Raw genomic sequence first — 17,692 nt, 5'->3', positions numbered from 1 at the left:
TCCAATATTTTTTAAATCTACCACACATCTGCCTTTAAAGTGCCTCCGACTAACAGATACTGCAGTTTGAGAACTTGGGCTGTAAATAGCCACTGTACAATTCATCTTTTGAAATTACTACATTGTAACAAACTAGGAGAAGCCCGACAGCAAACAAATAAACTTTTTTTTTTTTTTTTTAAATATCCGTGTTCCCTGGGTGTGATTACACTGAATGAGCATTAGCAACAACAAGATTCTGAAAGCATTATTTATTAAGACATTAAAAAAAACAACATGTACAGCAAATACTTGAGTGCTGAAATCAGCACTTCATTAAATATTAAAATAAGGATAAATTATGACTCAAGTTTAAAATAAAAGAAGCATACTGTAATACAGTTAATTCACACTTAAAGGAATATGTAGCAGACAAGTGCTGTGGCTTTGAACCTTAGTGCTGATTTGAAGACTAATGGTCTCATTCTTAAAGTCTACGGATGTGTTCAGTCGATCTAGACGTTTCTATTAGTTCAGTAGAAGTGCAGTTCTGATTGCGAGAGACCGCAAACACACACACTCATGCTGGTGGTGTACATCTCATTTCATCTCAGCCTTTCCTTCACAGGAGCGACTCTGTTCTTACAGTTTTTCCACTGCGTCTTTCGTCTTTCAGGGGCTTCCCCTCGCTCATCATCCTTGACTTCTCTTTGCCGTCGCTGTCCACATCTACGTTTTCTTTATCCTTTTCCTCCTTCAGCCTCTTCGCTCCTCTCCTCTGGTCCTTCTCCTCTCTCTTCCTCATTTCCTTGAGCTTTTTCTTCAGGGCAGAACGGTCGCTTTGACTGCACACGCCCAAAGCCTGATAACAAAAGTGGGTGTTTAAATGGGGGACTAGTGGATTTGGTACACATGCAGTTTTGGACCTCACACAGGAGACCGACTTCACATTTAACAAGAAGCAAGTTTAAAATTTGTTGGTATAAAACCTCAATCACTTGGACTACTTTGTATCAAGGCTACTTTGTTGTGATTACTAAGAAACACTGCAACCAGCATGAAGAGCAGAGGTTTAGTCACCTTGTCCACAATAAATCGTCCTATATAGTTACACCACAACACAAAACATTTGGTTCCTGCCCCCAACAGCAGTAGCTCATCTGCTGACCTTGAGTTTCTCATTGTCCATGTTGAGAAGCTGTGTCCCATCCACACCCCTGGCGGCAAACTCTGATGTGTATTTATCCATGTTCATAGCGATTAGCCACAGACACACCTGCTGGTTGTTCCACTCCAAGATGGGTCGACTTTGCCACTGATTGTTGTTGTTCGTGGGAACTGGGTCATCGTCCAAAGTCTGAGGGGCATGAGAGAATATAGCAGGAGAAGGAAGCTATGATTAAAGAGATTAACCTCCTAAGACCCGAAAACAAAGAATTACCAGATTTTTTTTTTTACCTTATTTTTGTTTTTAAGAAAAATAAGAGCCACATATGAGGATATTTGTTTAAAATTTTGATAGAACAGTAGCAGTATAATGTCCTTGTAAGTGGATATCAGGCCCTTGTAAAGCAAAATTGAGTATTTTGGTCTAAATAACCCAAAATGTGATGTCCACATATGTGGATGCCAGGTCCTAGGAGGTTAAAGAGCCTGTGTGTGAAAGCTGGACGGAGAAGGCCCGGGGGGTGGGGGGAAGCAAAGAAAGGGAAGGATAGACTCACCTCAGTGGAAGAAAAGGTGAAAGTGTGAGAGTGTCCAGAGAGGGAGTGATCAGACACATGACCCACCATACTGGAACAGCCCACTGGAGAGCCAATACTCTGGAACCAACAGAAATGAAACTGGGGTGCCTAGATAGCTCATTATCTACTGCATATGTACAAAAGCATGCAAGCCAATTTGAAATGGGGTTTTGTTTGTATGAGATTGCTCTACGTCAGAAAGCTGAGGCAGGAAGAAGGGGCCACGCTGAGAAGGTTGTGGGTTCATTTTCTTACCTGCGGTCTTCTCCCTGAGGTGGTCAGGTACGGCAAACTGCTGCTGGATACAGACCGAAGTCTCTCCCGCCTACTCTCCCCTTCCTCTTCCTTTTCTCTTCCTCTCTCGCCGAACCAAGGAAATGGCAGGCAAGAGGGCATGGAGGTGACAGAGCCTGATGGAGAGACTTCAGCAGGCTCATCCAACAGGTCAACACTGGATGCCCTGGAGAAGAGCAGTTATGCCCTCATTAAAAATGTATGCACATTTTTCATTTTTGTCAAGAGCAGTAGTGTTCAAAACAGATGTTAGGTTCACATCTTTAAAAACATTCTCCCCCACCCACCCATATTAGTGTCACCACACCTGTTGCTCACAGACGTCCTGCTGCGTTTTTTGCTTCTTCTTTTGCTGAGAGACTTGCGAAGGCCACTAAAAGAAATATTAAATAAGCTTTAAAGAGTAAATACAAGAAAAAAAAAAAAATACCACCAGCAAAATTTCACTCAGTGCCACATTCAGTATGTTTGGCAAAACCATCAGAACTCTGAGGGTGAAGAGCAATTTAAGGCTTTAAATTTAGAAAGTGTGAGCCAAAATAAAGAGCCACCACCTGAAGTCGGGAAATTTCCTTTTGGATTTTCTAGAGGTGGAGGATTTGCTCGGTGAGGACGGGGTGGTATCCGTGATGTAGATTGGAGGGGTGAAGACGGAGTTGTTTGCAGCTTGAGGACTGAAGGCTGGGAACGATGAGGTGCTGGACATGTCGCTTCTACTGGTTCGGATCGCTGTGGGTGCGGACAGTGACCGTCCCTCTTGTGCTTTCAGGGCCCCTTCTTCCTGTAGTGAGAGAAGACATGATCACAGCTAGAAACTGCATCTCTTTCACCCCCGTTTCATTTAAAAAAAAAAAAAAAACAACAAAAAAAACCCCACAAAACTGTTCCTTACCCCTTTTCTGAAGCTCTCTCTGAGTTTGTCTCGTGAAGGCGGTTGGCGCTTGGATTTCTGGGCTAGCTGAGCCCTGGCTTTGTGAGCGCTGGAGTCTAAACGGCTGGTATTAGGAACTGGAATCGACCAGTCTGTGCCTAAGACAAATGCATAAAAGCCTATTTAAATTAAATAATAATTTTCCATACTGAAGTTGCATTAGACAACTCAAAAAGCTTCGAGTTCCTCCGCTTCTGAAGCTAGAAAAATAAAAATATAATTTATCATCAGTAATATGTAGAGCCAGCAGCCGAGTCAAACAGACATGCAAAGACACGTCACTGTCACCAAAACTGATGCTCACCGGTGTTTGAAGTGTCAGTTGAGTGGCTCTTTCTCTCAGATACTGGCTCTTTTCCCTCTAGCTGTGCAATCTGTGATACACAGTGAGAAACAATGACTACAGAGAAATGTCAGGATCAGGTAAATAAATCCTCAAAGCACTGAAAAGCCTCCACTCACCTGGATTTGAAGCTTTTCAATCATCTCTCTGTGCTGCCTCTCCTTCTCCTCCATTTCTCTCCTCAAATCTGCCTCCCTTTTCTCCCCCTCTTCCTCTCTTAAAAAACACATTAAGTCACATGTAAGACACCTTGGTGCAGTTTTACTAACTTGCACAGCATGCTCACCAGTAACACTTTTAGGGAGCTAACAGGATTTCATGAGTACCTGCTCTGGTATTCTCTGACCAGTCTCTTGGCCTTATTGTATTTGATCTCCAGGCTTTCTGATTGGCTCTGGGCATCAGCCAGTCGCTGGCTTACAACTCTGCACAGGGTCTGGGCCTCTTGCCAATACCTGATAAACAGAGTGGGATTCATTAGCACCTTATCAACCCACATCATAATCTTCATTGTATTTATCAACAGTCTCCAATTGCAGCCTTTAATCTTCATGCCTGCTCCGGTAAAATGTTTTTCTATTCCATACGCTCTAGAAAAATATCACAAAAATGGGACAACGCATTGAAGCTGCTCAACCGTACTTCTCTAGTTTGTCTGCTTTGTCCTCTCCATCCTCCACTTTTTGCTCCAAGTCAGCCTTCTGGCTCTCCCAACAGGCCTCCTGCTCCTCCCAAGACTTTAACTAAGAAACAGACAAAACTATATCTTTATGCAATGCAAGCATGTCATGTGCACAAGAGGAAAAAAAAAAAAAAAGTCTTCTCAAAAAAAAAAAAAAGGGCCTTCATGTTGTTAGATCATATGCGTCAAGACACATTTGTTGGAGAAACGACACACTTCCTCTTGCTTTATTTGTGCCATCAAAGCTGTTGAAGTAGTCAAAACTCAACACAGAAGAAAGAAGAAAGATTTCTTTCAGAATGGCTTTCACCAACCCGGTTATGTCACAGTGGTGATTACTTCAAGTCAGAGGCAGAAAAAGCAGGGCTTGACGAGGAGTGCTGGAAAGCAGCCATGTCCTAATAACTCCACTCTGTGCCGTCTCATACACAGTTAAATGGGTCAGATGCTTCCAAATTTGGATGCGAAGGTAGTGTATTGAAGTGAGTACAGTCATTGGTTTGCGAGTGAGAGACTGAGAGCCTCAACCTCAGTGAGTGACCTACCTGTTCTTTAGTGTGCACAAGTTGGGTTGCTTTGCTTCTTAGTTTGGACTGAAGCTGTAAGCACATTAAAGAGCAAATTCATGAATAAACCTGGACATATTAACAATTACAAGAAAGGACGCAGGCTTTCAGCATTTCTTTTAGTTTTAGAATATGAATCCAAGCTAAAACCTCTGGTTGATCACAGAGTACCTGCTGGTATTTGAGGCAGAGCTGGTAGTTGTCTAGACCCGAAAGAGCGGACACATCCTCCTCTTCGCAGCCGTCATCCTCCGCCTCCTCTTCATCAAACACCAAGCCCTTCTCTGATATGCTGCAATCATTGTCCTCCACTCTTCTGCCATCTCTTTCTCTCTTCATATAGACAGACACACACGCACAGTTAAATTGAACAGAAATAGTTCAAACAAGCCAACCTCCCCCACTTCTACAAGAGGACACACCTTTCTGCTTTTATCCATTTCCAGGCTTTCATTTATCAGTCGCGCCACCTCGCTCTCCACCCCCTCCTTCTCTCGGCCAATCAAAAACCTGCAGGAAAAAGACAAAAAAAAAAATCCCCAGAAATCAGTCACAGGTGTGATCAATCACTCCATCTCACCACACACCTGTGCAGATTGTGTTAAATTGTGTGTTTTACAGCAGGCATTCTGGATGCTTTTTTAATTTGCAGACTCATGGCAGATCTTTCAAACACTAAAGTGCACCTGAGAGAGACAAGGAAACACTGCTGTATTCTTTGTCTTTCATCGGCTGGTGTGACATATTATTGCTGCACCCCTGCAAGTCATAAGCGGTGATGTTTATGAAGCAGGATTTGCCATTTGGCAGCTGTGCCCCCTTGCTTCTCACTTTCTCATCCTCACTAGGAGGAGCTATCCCACTTTTCAGATGTCACCAATAACATTAATGATGGCATGACAACTAATGCCAGTCAGCAAACACAGATAACAAGTGCAAAAGTACAAAGGCGACCCCTGAACTAAAGCAGCCGACTGGAAACTGATTCGTCATTATTATTTACTACCGGGTTCTTCCTGCTGTGGCGTGTCAATGTATTGGTGGTACGCTGTCATCGTACCCTAGTATAGCTGCAGGCGCTGACTGTTTTTAAACATGCTCTAAATGTGGGTGCATTTACAGACACTCAGATTATCCAAAAATGTTGGATGCGATTTATAAATGTTGCTTCAAAGTTTATATCAGAAGAAAAACCCCAAAACATTGCGGTGTGCAAAGACAGACCACATGTGGGTGTCATGAAGAGGAAATAATGAGCTGATGTGTTCATTTCTGGCATTTAAATATTTGCCAGATGACACCCAAAACCTACAATATGAGGTGCTCAAGTGTTTATTATAAAACAAATAAATTAAAAAAAATGTTTATATTAGTGTTTTTCATTATGATCTGAAGGGCTGACAGACAATCCTGCACACTATGGCAGACTTAAGAAAATCTTAGACAGTACTGTGAAGAATATATTATGTGTTAACCGAATTAAACTTGCAAATACAATATCACCCTTATGATAAAATACTAAAAATATCTGAGAAGACTTTATTTATAGCACTAACATTGTTTCATCTTTATATAACTTTTAGACATCTTAGGAGGCCCTGTCACTTATCTTTGCACATTATTTTTAAAGTGGCATATCAAAGAAGTGCACAAACACACTTTTATATACCGTTTACCAAAAAAACGATGTTGGAGTCCGCATGCTTTTTTGCGCCACGGACCGGTTTAATGTCAGACAATATTTTCATGGACCGGCCTTTAAGGTGTCGCGGATAAATACAACAAGTAAAATGATACAACCAAGACAAAAACTGTGGTATTTTGTATATATAATAATAAAAGCAAATTCACCGTGTAATTGTGTAACTTTATTAGCAGCGTCCTCCTGAAATGCGCCAACAACATTGAGAGTAACGTCCTCCTCTCTGCCCCTTAGTGCTCTCGGGTCGCTATGGTAAATATTTCTTTCAAAATAAGACACAACTACAACACGGGAAAAGACCCAGGGAAACTGAGTTAACGATAAAACCCCTGAAAACCATAAATTTCACATCCTAGTCTCAACTCTTGCGGCCCAGTACCAAACGACCCACGGACTGGTACCGGTCCATGGCCCGGGGGTTGGGGACCGCTGGTCTAAGGTAACAGCAAAAATACACAAAGCTGTTCAACATAACAAGAATCAGGACGTGTCACAAACAAGAAAACTTGCTGTGTGGTAACTTACTTGACGAGACCCGATGTGTTCTTAAGGACTGTGGCTGCAAACAGCTGGGAGACTCCAACTAAACTCACTGCATCCACCTCCACTATCTGGTCATTCACCCGAATCCTTACAGAGATAAACACATACAGACTGAGGAGAGTATCTACCTTTATCTTGGTTTTATTCAGAGAAAAAAAATAAAGACACTAAAGCTAACCTTCCATCCTTCTGGGTTGCTCCTCCTTCAGTGATTGTCTTGACAAAGATGCCGAGTTTTTCCAGTCCCTGGTCAGCACCTACACCCATCCCAATGATGCTGATGCCGAGTCCATCTTCACCTGGAGGGTGTGGGGGAAAAAAGGTAGTGAAGACATTAGAAATTTATCCTTACATTAGCTATATTAACTGCTAAAAATCATTAGACGTTTAACAATCAGAGGAGAGAGGAAAACAGATGCTCATACGAACCCTTTTTTATCTCCACTGGAAAAACATCCATCCTTTCCACTCTCTTCTCTAGCTCAAACTCAGCCGAAGCAGACACTGGGTCAATATCTTCATTGTGTCTGTCATACTCTGCATTAGAATAGGTGTTGTACACCTGAAACACACCATTCATCATGCAATTAAGGCCTCAACTTAGATTAACATTGATGGCAATTTTAGGCTAAATGAAAATGCCTGTTTTTTTTGTATTCTTATCTGGTGCATATGTTTACTGTGGGCTGACTAGAAAGAGAACCATCTGCAGCTATTGACACAACAAGTCCCTGTTTATACAGACAAATGTGGTTAGTGTGAGAGTCGGCATCAGATCAAGTAAATGCAAAGACTTGAGCAAACTGTACCAACAATTACAGGATTGCAAAATATCTAAGTGTACACACACAACTTCCATGTGACATTTACTGATGCCACACTGACCACTGCTACAGTAGTTTGTTATAAATCGATCCAGATTAATGCCGCGGGATCTTTTTCCGGTGTAAAGGCAGCTCTGAGCCGAGTGCTGACAGAGGGAAGCGTGTGGAATCTTGTCTTTCCTCCTCTCTTAATGGATTAGAAACATTGCTTTGGGCTAACACCTCGCTTACTCAGATTCAAATAGCAGCTGGAACTGACAGTCACACAAATCTACGACAAAAGAGCTTCTCAAGTGCATGACTTTACAGACCTTGCAGCTTTCAATAAAATGAGCAATGGTAGCTTAAAGCCTGCAAACCCTTAAAGTTTGCGTTATTTTTCACAAAGGTTTCCCTACCTTGATTGGTGCCGAGCAGAACTTGACCTTCCTCTCGGCAGATCCATCCTCATTCTCCTTGTTGGAAAGTTCAGGCACACCGGGAATTTCCTCATACTCCAACAAAAGCTGGTTTTCAAACTCTTGTCTTGGCGGAGTGGAAAGCTCTGGATGGGACTGGGATTCCTGATCGTATGCAAAAGCCTTGTTCTCAATGCCACTGATTAATGCATCTTCTTTTTGGGCCTCCTTGCTGCCTCCTGCTTCAGTGTTTCCATCACTACCTCCTCTTAATGCTACATGCTTGACCTCCTCAGTTGCAAACTCTGCTTGCAGCTCAGGTGTTCTGCCTTCTTCCTTCCTACTTTTCTCTTCTTTCCCATTTTCCTTTTCTTGACTTTGTCTACATTCCTCCACTCCACCTTTGCCCTTTCCCACAGCCTTGTTGTAAACTTCCTTCTCTTGCACGATGACCCTTTCCTTCCCACCAACACTTTCTTCTACCACTGCATCACTCATTTTTTCCCTGTTGCCTCCTTCTTCTGTCGACTTCTCCTCAGCCCGTGCTACGAACTCTCTGTTCTGCTCCTCCCTTCCACCCTCCCATTGTTCACTCACCTGCAGATACTTGTCTCTTCCAACTTCCCTGCCATCCTCCGTTCCTCCTTTCTCTGTCATGCTCCCTGACAGCTCCTTCTGGTGGTCTCCTGATGAAATGATTGGTCCAACATTTCGCACTTGTAATACCACCCTGTTTTCCAATTTGTAAGGTCCCTGTGTTTCTACACTAGGCTCCTCAAACACATCATCCACTGAGGACTCGTCACCTGGAGCTATACTAATATATGTCACTTGATTCTTAATCCAGCATTTATTCTCTTTCCACTCCTTCCCTTCTTCATTCTCATCACTTTCTGATGACTCATTTTTTATGCTGACCAACTCTGCCCGAAGCGTCTCCTCAGGGGTCAAGCAGGGGTTAAGACAGGATGCTTCTCCCTCTGTTTGTGATACTTTGATTTGATCGTCTTTGTCAAAATAGTTGTACTTGTTGGATGCATCGCCAGGTATATCTGAGACGGGGGATTTAGGGCACCTTGTCAGTGAAGATGGTGTAGAAGGCTTCAGCAAGGAAACATTTATGATATGGTTCATGGATTTGTCTTTATCTAAGCCATCCTCTTCTGTGTTCCTCCTTTTCCCATTTCCCTCTTCCACCTTTTCTACATTGTTGACTTCTACTTTCCCATCTTCCATCCCCTTGCTTGCCCTGGCAATCAGGGGTTTTGAAACCTGGCCTCCACCACCTCCATCTTCCATCATCTTGCTCTCAAACAATCTTCGAGTTACAGAGAACTTCTGTGCCAGAGCAGCTCGGTCAATATCTGTAATTTCCTCCGCTCTGGATGGTTTATCTTTCAGGGAGGATTCTGGGATAGAAATATTTGTTGTTACAGTGCTCAGAGCAGATGAGGAATTGATGACTGAACACCTGGATCCAGGAAAAGGTGAAGTCTGGAGCTGTATGCTAGGATTTGGGGGAGAAATAAGCACAGTGGAGCCAGAACTTGGCACTGGGCCGCTATCTTGTTTCAACTGCTGGCTGTCCATTTGAAGAAAGATGTTATCTCTGATTTTGGTCCCCCTGGTGCTGTGGATTCTACCTCTGCAACCTGTGCTACCACTGGTGCTGGTGCAGGACATTAGGGCCTCTGACAGGCTGGACTCCAGCTTGTTAGGGTGCACAGCAGAGCGCTGAGCAGCAGCAGATTTGGTCCCTGGCTGCAAACTGGTCCCAGTGTCGAATGAGCATTTGATAGCATGGAAATCAGATTTGTAAGTTATCCTGTGAGGGGAGGCACTTCGGCCTTTGCTCTCTGTCCGCATCATTAGAAAATTTGGAGGTTCTCTGGCTAAAAGAGAAACTGTGGACAATCTGAAATAGATGCTTTTCGTAGGCAAATGTTTGAAGACTTGCTGGTACAGTGAAATTGTTGCAATAAGGCAAGATATTCTTGACAAAAGCTGGTGGTTTACAAGTTTACTGCATTTGTGTGATGACAGCAAACATTAAAGGCAGGCTCTTGGTCTGGGAAGTTCATTGTCATAAGGTAGACTCCAGATTCTTCAATTCATTATCACCACCACAGTGAAAATCTCCTGAAAAGCACATTAAGAATATCTCAGTAGGCGTACAGTGCAAACAAACATGAAATAAATAATACCTTTTTAGGTGCCTCAAAATCTATAAAGCATTGCTCTGTCCTTAAACCCTTGAATCAAAGAAGAAAACAAAATCCTAAATCTCAGTTACTGACTGAGACAAACTATCCAGTGCCAGGATTAAGAGCAACACATTTAAAAAAAATACTCACTCTTTTATCGAAGAATTTCAATCGCCAGAACAGTTTAAAAGAATAAAACGTAACATGTAGACGTTTTTGTATATCTACTTGACACAGGTATCCACAATTAGACTTGTTTGCGGTCCCTTCTAGGCAATCACAACATTTACGATCACACGCCCTCAATCCTTTTTTTTTGACGTAAGCATGCGCATTTTTGCACTTCTAATGTCAACGACAGTCTAAATCAGTTTATTTAGATTATTGTTTCCTTAACGTTTTAGGCAAAAAAAAAAAAAAAAAAAAAAAAATCCAATTAGATAAATTCGTACAGGTCGATAAATTAGTCACATTAACTGAATCTGGGTTCGAGCCCTGGTCAGTTCAGATTTCTTTTCATTGCAACCCTACACCCACCTTTCTGACAGCTTACTGCAAAAGCAGTGTTTTTCTTGGCACGAGACTAACTATGACTAGCTAAAACTGTCTCGCAAAAATTAAATCGCAAATTTGTCGTTCGGAGCTCGGATTTCACGACGGCATGTGAAGGCAGCAAAGTTCACCAACCTGGCGAGTGTGCGCGCGCAGTTTAAAGGTCGCGGGCTCCAGCACGTTAGTGCTCGTGATCCAGCGGTTAGCTAAATTACAAGAAAGTAACTGGAATATTAAAGTAATAGCTCTTTCTCTAGACCGTCCCCGACAGTTTCGTCTTACCATAAAAGTGCTGCTGCTGTCAGTCGGTGCTGACGGCTCCCTTGCTGAGATAAATACAGACAGATGGCGACTCATGTCTCTAAATACTGTAAATGGATTATCCCCCTGTAATCCTGTGTAAACTACTCCAGTAACTGTGTAGCACTGACGGTGAGTGGGTACCAGCCCTCGGGCAAGTTAGCCTACATTTAAAAAGCCAGTTGTAACATCTGTGCCCCATAAAGTATTTATCTTCAGTGGAAAGTCTTATTTTGGTCACTAAAGCCTATTACAGTCCCATATTTAGTGGTGGCTGTTAACCATTGTGAGGCTAATAATGCCATCTGTTGTAATACCTGTTTTGTAGCTTTCCCCCATATTATTGCATAATGCTAAACATGGTAGTTCTGTCTTAAACTTCTACCAAGCATGCAGATCTGTGCTACATCCACTTACCTTCACCTGTTTCCTGCTTCTCAGCATCACTGCCAGAGTTGCTGTCTGTAGTAAAGAAAAACTGTCACTCTAGCAGAGCCTCTATTGGGCTCAGAGGCAGGCTTGGTGTGAATATTCACCTGTGTGCATGATGCAGGTTGGTGCAGTCAGCCAGATCTCCTACTGTCTACCTGTGTGTGTGTGTGAGGCAAAATGGGAGCAGTGATGCAGCACCTGTGTGTGCTCCTGCCTTGTGTGTCTGTGTGATGCCAGCGGGTGAGTAGGTGCAGTACCTATGTCTGTCTGAGAGGTTGGCTTGTGTGGCAGATGGGCTGGACTGGATTTCAATGGACTGGACTGAACCGTGCAGAGCCGGAGAGTGGTTCTGCTTGCTATGACCTGGATCTGACAGGAGACTATTGTCCCAGGTGGCACTGGGACCTAGTTGATATAAATACTGGCCAATCACAAAAGCCTTCTTCTGAATGAGGCTAACCAAGAGAGGGAGGGAAAATGAAGGGAAGATGGAAATTGAGGGAGTGATGTCGTGGTGGGCGACAAAGTCAATTTTGAGAGGTAGAAAAGTGAGTGAGGCAGAGTAAATGAAGACAAAGAATGGAGTCAGAAAATCTAACCTGGAATGTGAGAAGCAGTAGAAATGTAAAGGACTGAAGAGTAGAGAAAACAGCAAATTGTAGGTATGATAAATGCTGTGAACTGACAGCAAGCCCCCTCTGTTTTACTCAGCAGTGTTTCGGATTGATCGCAAGTAAGATGAGAAATACAGAGCCCTGTTTGTGCTGATAGCTCTCAGGTCACCTTGACTTGTACAGGAGTTTCTGTCTTTCTCTCCTCAGATTGACATAAAAAAAAAAAGACGGTTACAATTTAGACACAATAATAGACCCGTCAGTACTTGTGCCAATGCATAGGTTCTCTTTGCAGCAGTGCTATTGTGTTTGTGGGTTTGTGGACAGTATTTCTGTACGGCTAGTGTGCTGCTAGTGTGGAAAATGGAGCTAAACAATGGCTGTCAGTGTCTCTGGAGAACAGATTTGTCACACACCAGCACATTTTCTTTGTTGTTCTTATTGAGCTTTTATTTCATTTTCACCTGTTTTGTTGCTTTATCACAGATTGTATGTTTCATTATGTATCCCAACATTTCAGCGGATATGCAGCATGAAACTGCAGCACAGAAATTGGATGTGGACATATATTTACCATTAGTACAGCTGTTCTGTTGTTAGTCCACCAGAGAGCACTGACGGCTTTATTTCATGACCTCAGTGAATATAGTCCTTTCAAAATCATGTAGGGATTTTTGTACATATTTTAACTATATATCCATTCATCCATTTTTAAAAAAAATATTAGCCAATTTATTAAAAAAAAAAGTCTAAACTTACTCTGACTTACCCCAAATCCAGAAAAGTTGGTACGTTGTGTAAAATGTAAACAAAAGCAAAATGCAATCATTTATAGGTCTCATGCTCCCATATTGTATTCACACTAGAACATAAAAAAACATGTTAAATATTTAAACTGACAAATTTCACTACATCATAATGATGGCACTAACATGTCACAAACAAGTTGTGATGGGGGAAAAATACTAGAAAAGCAAGTGGTACTAAAAAAAACAACAGGTGGAGGAATATTTTACAGCTAAGGAGGTTAACTGGGAGCAGGTAAGTAACATGACTGGGTATGAAAAGAGCGTTGAGTTTCTCAGAAGTAAATTTCGGCAGAGGTTCACCAATCTGCAAAACAAATGTACATATAAATTGTTGAACAATAATGTTCTGTAATGTAAAACCGTGAAGACATTAGAAAATCTTATCATCTGCAGTACATGTAGTACAAGAAGCCATATGTAAGCAAGATCCAGAAATGCCGCCATCTTTTCTGAGCCAAAGCTCATTGAAAATGGACTGAGACAAAGTGGGTAACTGTTCTGAGGTCAGACAAATCAAAATTTTAAATTCTTTTTTGAAAACACTGGATTCCACATTCTTGGGACCAAAGAAAAGCAGGACTATCCAGCTTGTTATCAGCACTCAGTTCCTAAGCCTACTTCTCTGATGGTTTGGAAGTACATTAGTGTGTGTAGAATGGGACGCTTGCACATCTGGAAAGGCGCTATCAACGCTGAAAGGTATACGCAAGCTTTAAAACATCACATGCGCCTATGTGCGCTGCATCTATTACAACAACGTTGTTTCATAGTAGAAGAGTCCGAACTGACCTGCCAGCAGTCCAGACTTTTCCCCAGTTTAAAACCTCATGAAACAAAAAATACAAAGAAGGCCCAGGACCATTGAGCAGCTAGAATCTGATAGAATCTGATATCATAAATGTTTTTCCCTTAGCATTTGATATGTTTTCAATGGGGCAGCATGGTGGTGCGATGGTTAGCAACATTCCCTCACAGTAAAAAAGTCCTGGATTCAAATCCATCAGTGGAGTTTCAAGATTCAAGATTCCAAGTGTTTGTTGTCATGTGTACAGAAGAAACAGCATTTCTCTGTGCAATGAAATTCTTCCTTTGCTGTCCATACACAAATGCCAAGTTAGGTAAGGGTTAAAGGAACAAGGTAAATAAGGATAAATATAAGACAAGATATTAAGATAAATTAAGATAAAAATAAGAATAAAAATGAATGAAAGATAAATAACTAAGTACAAAAATAACTAAGTGAAGACAAGTGAGGTATGCAGATGTAGATGAGTTTGCTTGTTTTCACTGTGTCTGTGTGGGTTACTTACTGCAGGTACTTTGGCTTCCTGCCATGGTCCAAAGACATACATGATGATTCTAAATTTGTAGCTGTGAATGTGAGCATGAACGGTGGTCTGTCTCTCTGTGTTAGGCCTGCAATAGACTGGCAACCTCTCCAGGGTGTAGTCTGCTCTTTCCCTTATGACTACTGGGATCGTCTCCAGCCCAGCCATGACCCTGATGTGGATAAGAAGATGGATGTTTTCTGTGGTATAGTGTGAATAAAATATGTGTTTATCGAGATCTAGATTTGCAAATATTTGCACTGAGGTTTTATTTATGTTTTACACAACATCCCAGCTCTTTTGGAATTGGGGTTGCAAATTTATAAACCCTGGTTATCTCTGAAACACCTAGCATTGAGTACTGCTTTAGTAAACAGCAACATCATCGTTATTTAAACAAATTAGAAGTGACTGGCAGATGGTTTTACTATAATAGTTGACTGTATCGACTGTGTGTTTGTGTGCATGTGACTGAGTGTGTTGTTGTGTAGGCTGCATTTGGCAAACAGCCTTGCCCCATATGGTTGTCTGTTCAGTCAGCCATATTTAAAGATTCCCAGTTTCATGAGGGAATTGCCTTCTATCCTCTGAGCATTTAAATGCAGACACACATTCTCTCCACTCAACTCATATCTGGGATGAACGCACAAGTTGTCAATTTAAATGAGCAAAGCACGATGTAGCTGTGCCGCTGCACTGCAGAATCCCTTTATACCATGCTGGGACATAGTCTCACATGTGTCCCTCAGGTGGCAGTTTTTATAGATCAGCTTGTGAGCATATAAATATGCACAGAGATACTGTTGTATTGCATGTGCACACTGCAGATGTCTCATTTTAAAAACATAAGTAATAGAGATCTAATCCTGTCCTGATGAGTATGAAGAGCATAAATGGCAGAGTTCATCTTTTAGATGTCATTAGATCAAACATGAAAGATCATAAAAGATACCGCTAATGTACCAGCAATTTATTGTAAACTACAATAACAATAATCCTGAACCGTGCTTTACAGAGTATAAGCTTTACAGTACAAAACTGTCAGCTGTGTGGTTGCCAACAGTGTTTTATTTTAAAAGTATCAATCTCAATAAAGATGATATTATAATAAAATGTGTTATATTGTACATCTCTGTCCATAAAATAGCATACCTTATGCTTAATAGGGTTGTGATAGGTGTTATAATACCACTACTACTATAATACTTAATAGTTCTCCATGTACTCTATGTAGCTGTAATTTAACTTTAATTTCCAGAAATTTTTTTAAAATGAGAAATATTTAAAAAAGAGCACTACCCTTTGTGAGACAACTGGCACACACACACACACACACACACACACACACACACACACACACACACACACAACCCCGTTCAGCTATCTTAGTGAGGACCTTCGTTGACATAATGGTTTCCCTAGCCCCTTACCCCTAACCCTAACCATTAAAAATCAATGCCTTACCCTAATACCTAACCATAACCTAATTGTAACCCTGCCACTAAAACCACATTTTGAGGCCTTCAAACTTTAGAGGACCAGTGAGTGTGTCCTCACAAGTGACTGTTGGTTCTCACAAGTATAGTAGAATGCAGATTTCGGTCCTCACAAAGATAGCTAGACAGGAACACACACACACACGCAGATAGTCTGGTGAAAATTTCCTTCACCCTCCAGTATTACTCTCATGCGTGTTGAAGTGCCATTTTAAACAGATGCATTAAGGCAAGCGTAAACAACTGCGCGCACACACATGCGCACACACACATTTTCAACAGGTGCACACATTCACACGTTGTAATTAACCTGATGCAATACAGTTAATATTATCGGTTGCCAGAATGAGGGAATAAAAGAGGGCCCATCATGGGATCGTAACTCTCTTGCCTTCCTCCTTCTGTCTGACCTGCTGTGGTTTTTCAGTGCAGTCAGTGAAAATGGAGAAATTCCCTAAATTCCTCTTGCACCCCCCCTTCATCCTCTGCCTGTTTTCGGAGATGCATTGGATTTATTTTTTGGTTTTGAATGTTCCAAAACTCTCCGCTTTATATTATATGCACTCCCTTCATTCCTCCCTCCCATCCCGCCTTTACTGTGGTAGCTGTGGTCAGCCTGGTGACATGCTGCGTCTCTGCTGCTTAATCATCACTTGGTTGAAACAAAACAAATAAAACCAATGCTGCTCCCTTGCTGTTTAGACACCATTTCACATGGGGCTGCATTCAAGGCCTCTGGATTTGCATCTTACGCTGATCTTTATTTAGCCAGATAAATACAGAAGCAGTGTTCGCGCGTAGCAGGTTCAATTTGGGTTGTCTCCCATCGTCATGTTAATCATCATTCTCAAGAATATAATTAAATGAAATGCTTTCAGTCTTTAAATTAACATAACTTTTTTTTAAGATCACATTTTCTCATAGTACTGGTGAATTTCATGCTGCCTGCTCTCTCAAAAATCTTTGCCTGATGACAAACTCCCTTGAAACTAAATACATAGATTTCCTTGTATGAAATCATACATGATCCTGGGTGGGTTTTCAGAATAGGGATAAGACATGAAGATGGGAAATGATACACTGTGTGGGTATGATGAGTCTGAAGAATCCCCAATAACAATGTCAGCCTCTGCTCTTAAATCATGCTTTCTGGGAGGATTGTTTAACTGATGAATATGCTTGATATTTGTTCTAGCATTATTATCCTGTGTTATAAGAAAATAGCTGTGACATCTGAGATCAATTGTTAACACTACTGGATGTTTAATTTAAAATCCAAGCACTACATGAATGTATTCATAAATCACAAATTCCAATGAATACAAATTAGTTTTAAGTGTAGTTTTAAAAGACTTAGAAGAAGGAACAAATCTGATTGTGGGGGTATTGCTGCTCCACAGTTTGGGGGCAAACACGCAAAATTTGAATCTGGAGCAGGTCAGTGATGTAAGAAGGAAACCAACTATGAATGGCTTTGGAGACAAACAACGCTCTACAATGTGGTATGTATAAAGTCTATAAACATGCACTACGCTGGAAAAATTGAAAGTTAATGCCCCCAGCCCAATTAAAAAAATCTCAGTTTTGATCAGTACACAACCACTGCACTGTGAAATAATTTTTTTTGCATAGTATTATTTTTGTTATATATGCAATATGCTGCATCTGTTTATTTATTCCTGCCCTGCATACTTTGCAGCTATAACAACTTGAAATTTCCATTTCTGGTACTAATAAAGGCTAACTTACCTTATCATATCTTATCTTATCAATATTTCCTTTCTGTCTTCATACACAGGTATCTGCAGGAGACTAACAGACTAATAAATGGGTTCCCAGATTGGGGTCCACCCCATGCTGACATGCAGTGACATTTGAAGAAACCTGAGCTAATTAAAGACATATATATATATATATATATATATATATATATATATATATATATATATA

General features: G+C 41.3%; 1 protein-coding gene and 1 long non-coding RNA gene across 9 annotated transcripts; one reads left to right on the top strand and one right to left on the bottom strand.

The window, feature by feature from the left end:
* Nucleotides 1-59: 59 nt before the first annotated feature.
* LOC146497931 (uncharacterized) lies at nucleotides 60-11,843 on the bottom strand. Of its 8 annotated transcripts, XM_085141320.1 has the most exons (20): nucleotides 11,600-11,842; nucleotides 11,481-11,525; nucleotides 8,008-10,146; nucleotides 7,215-7,347; nucleotides 6,964-7,084; nucleotides 6,768-6,872; nucleotides 4,963-5,050; nucleotides 4,712-4,873; nucleotides 4,520-4,573; nucleotides 3,935-4,035; nucleotides 3,619-3,747; nucleotides 3,412-3,508; nucleotides 3,254-3,323; nucleotides 2,911-3,047; nucleotides 2,573-2,799; nucleotides 2,326-2,391; nucleotides 1,980-2,184; nucleotides 1,704-1,802; nucleotides 1,148-1,336; nucleotides 60-841 (listed from the first exon to the last, which is right to left on the bottom strand). In XM_085141320.1, the coding sequence occupies exons 3-20, from the start codon at nucleotides 9,874-9,876 to the stop codon at nucleotides 602-604; spliced, it is 4,092 nt and encodes a 1,363-aa protein (XP_084997446.1). In that variant the 5' UTR covers nucleotides 9,877-10,146; nucleotides 11,481-11,525; nucleotides 11,600-11,842; the 3' UTR covers nucleotides 60-601. The 8 variants fall into 8 exon arrangements, with proteins under 8 accessions (XP_084997446.1, XP_084997452.1, XP_084997447.1 ...); XM_085141326.1 differs by having other exon boundaries at nucleotides 1,256-1,336; nucleotides 11,481-11,843; XM_085141321.1 differs by lacking the exons at nucleotides 11,481-11,525; nucleotides 11,600-11,842 and adding an exon at nucleotides 11,046-11,117.
* LOC146497930 (uncharacterized) lies at nucleotides 11,081-17,644 on the top strand. The gene is made up of 3 exons (XR_014870860.1): nucleotides 11,081-11,195; nucleotides 17,143-17,244; nucleotides 17,541-17,644. It is a non-coding gene; the product is annotated as an uncharacterized LOC146497930 (long non-coding RNA).
* Nucleotides 17,645-17,692: the final 48 nt, after the last annotated feature.

The sequence above is a fragment of the Neolamprologus multifasciatus genome, chromosome 18 (assembly GCF_963576455.1).
Source record: "Neolamprologus multifasciatus chromosome 18, fNeoMul1.2, whole genome shotgun sequence".
Classification (NCBI taxonomy): domain Eukaryota; kingdom Metazoa; phylum Chordata; class Actinopteri; order Cichliformes; family Cichlidae; genus Neolamprologus; species Neolamprologus multifasciatus.
The sequence above is the reverse complement of the archived record's forward strand: the minus strand, read 5'-3'. Positions and strand labels throughout refer to the sequence as shown.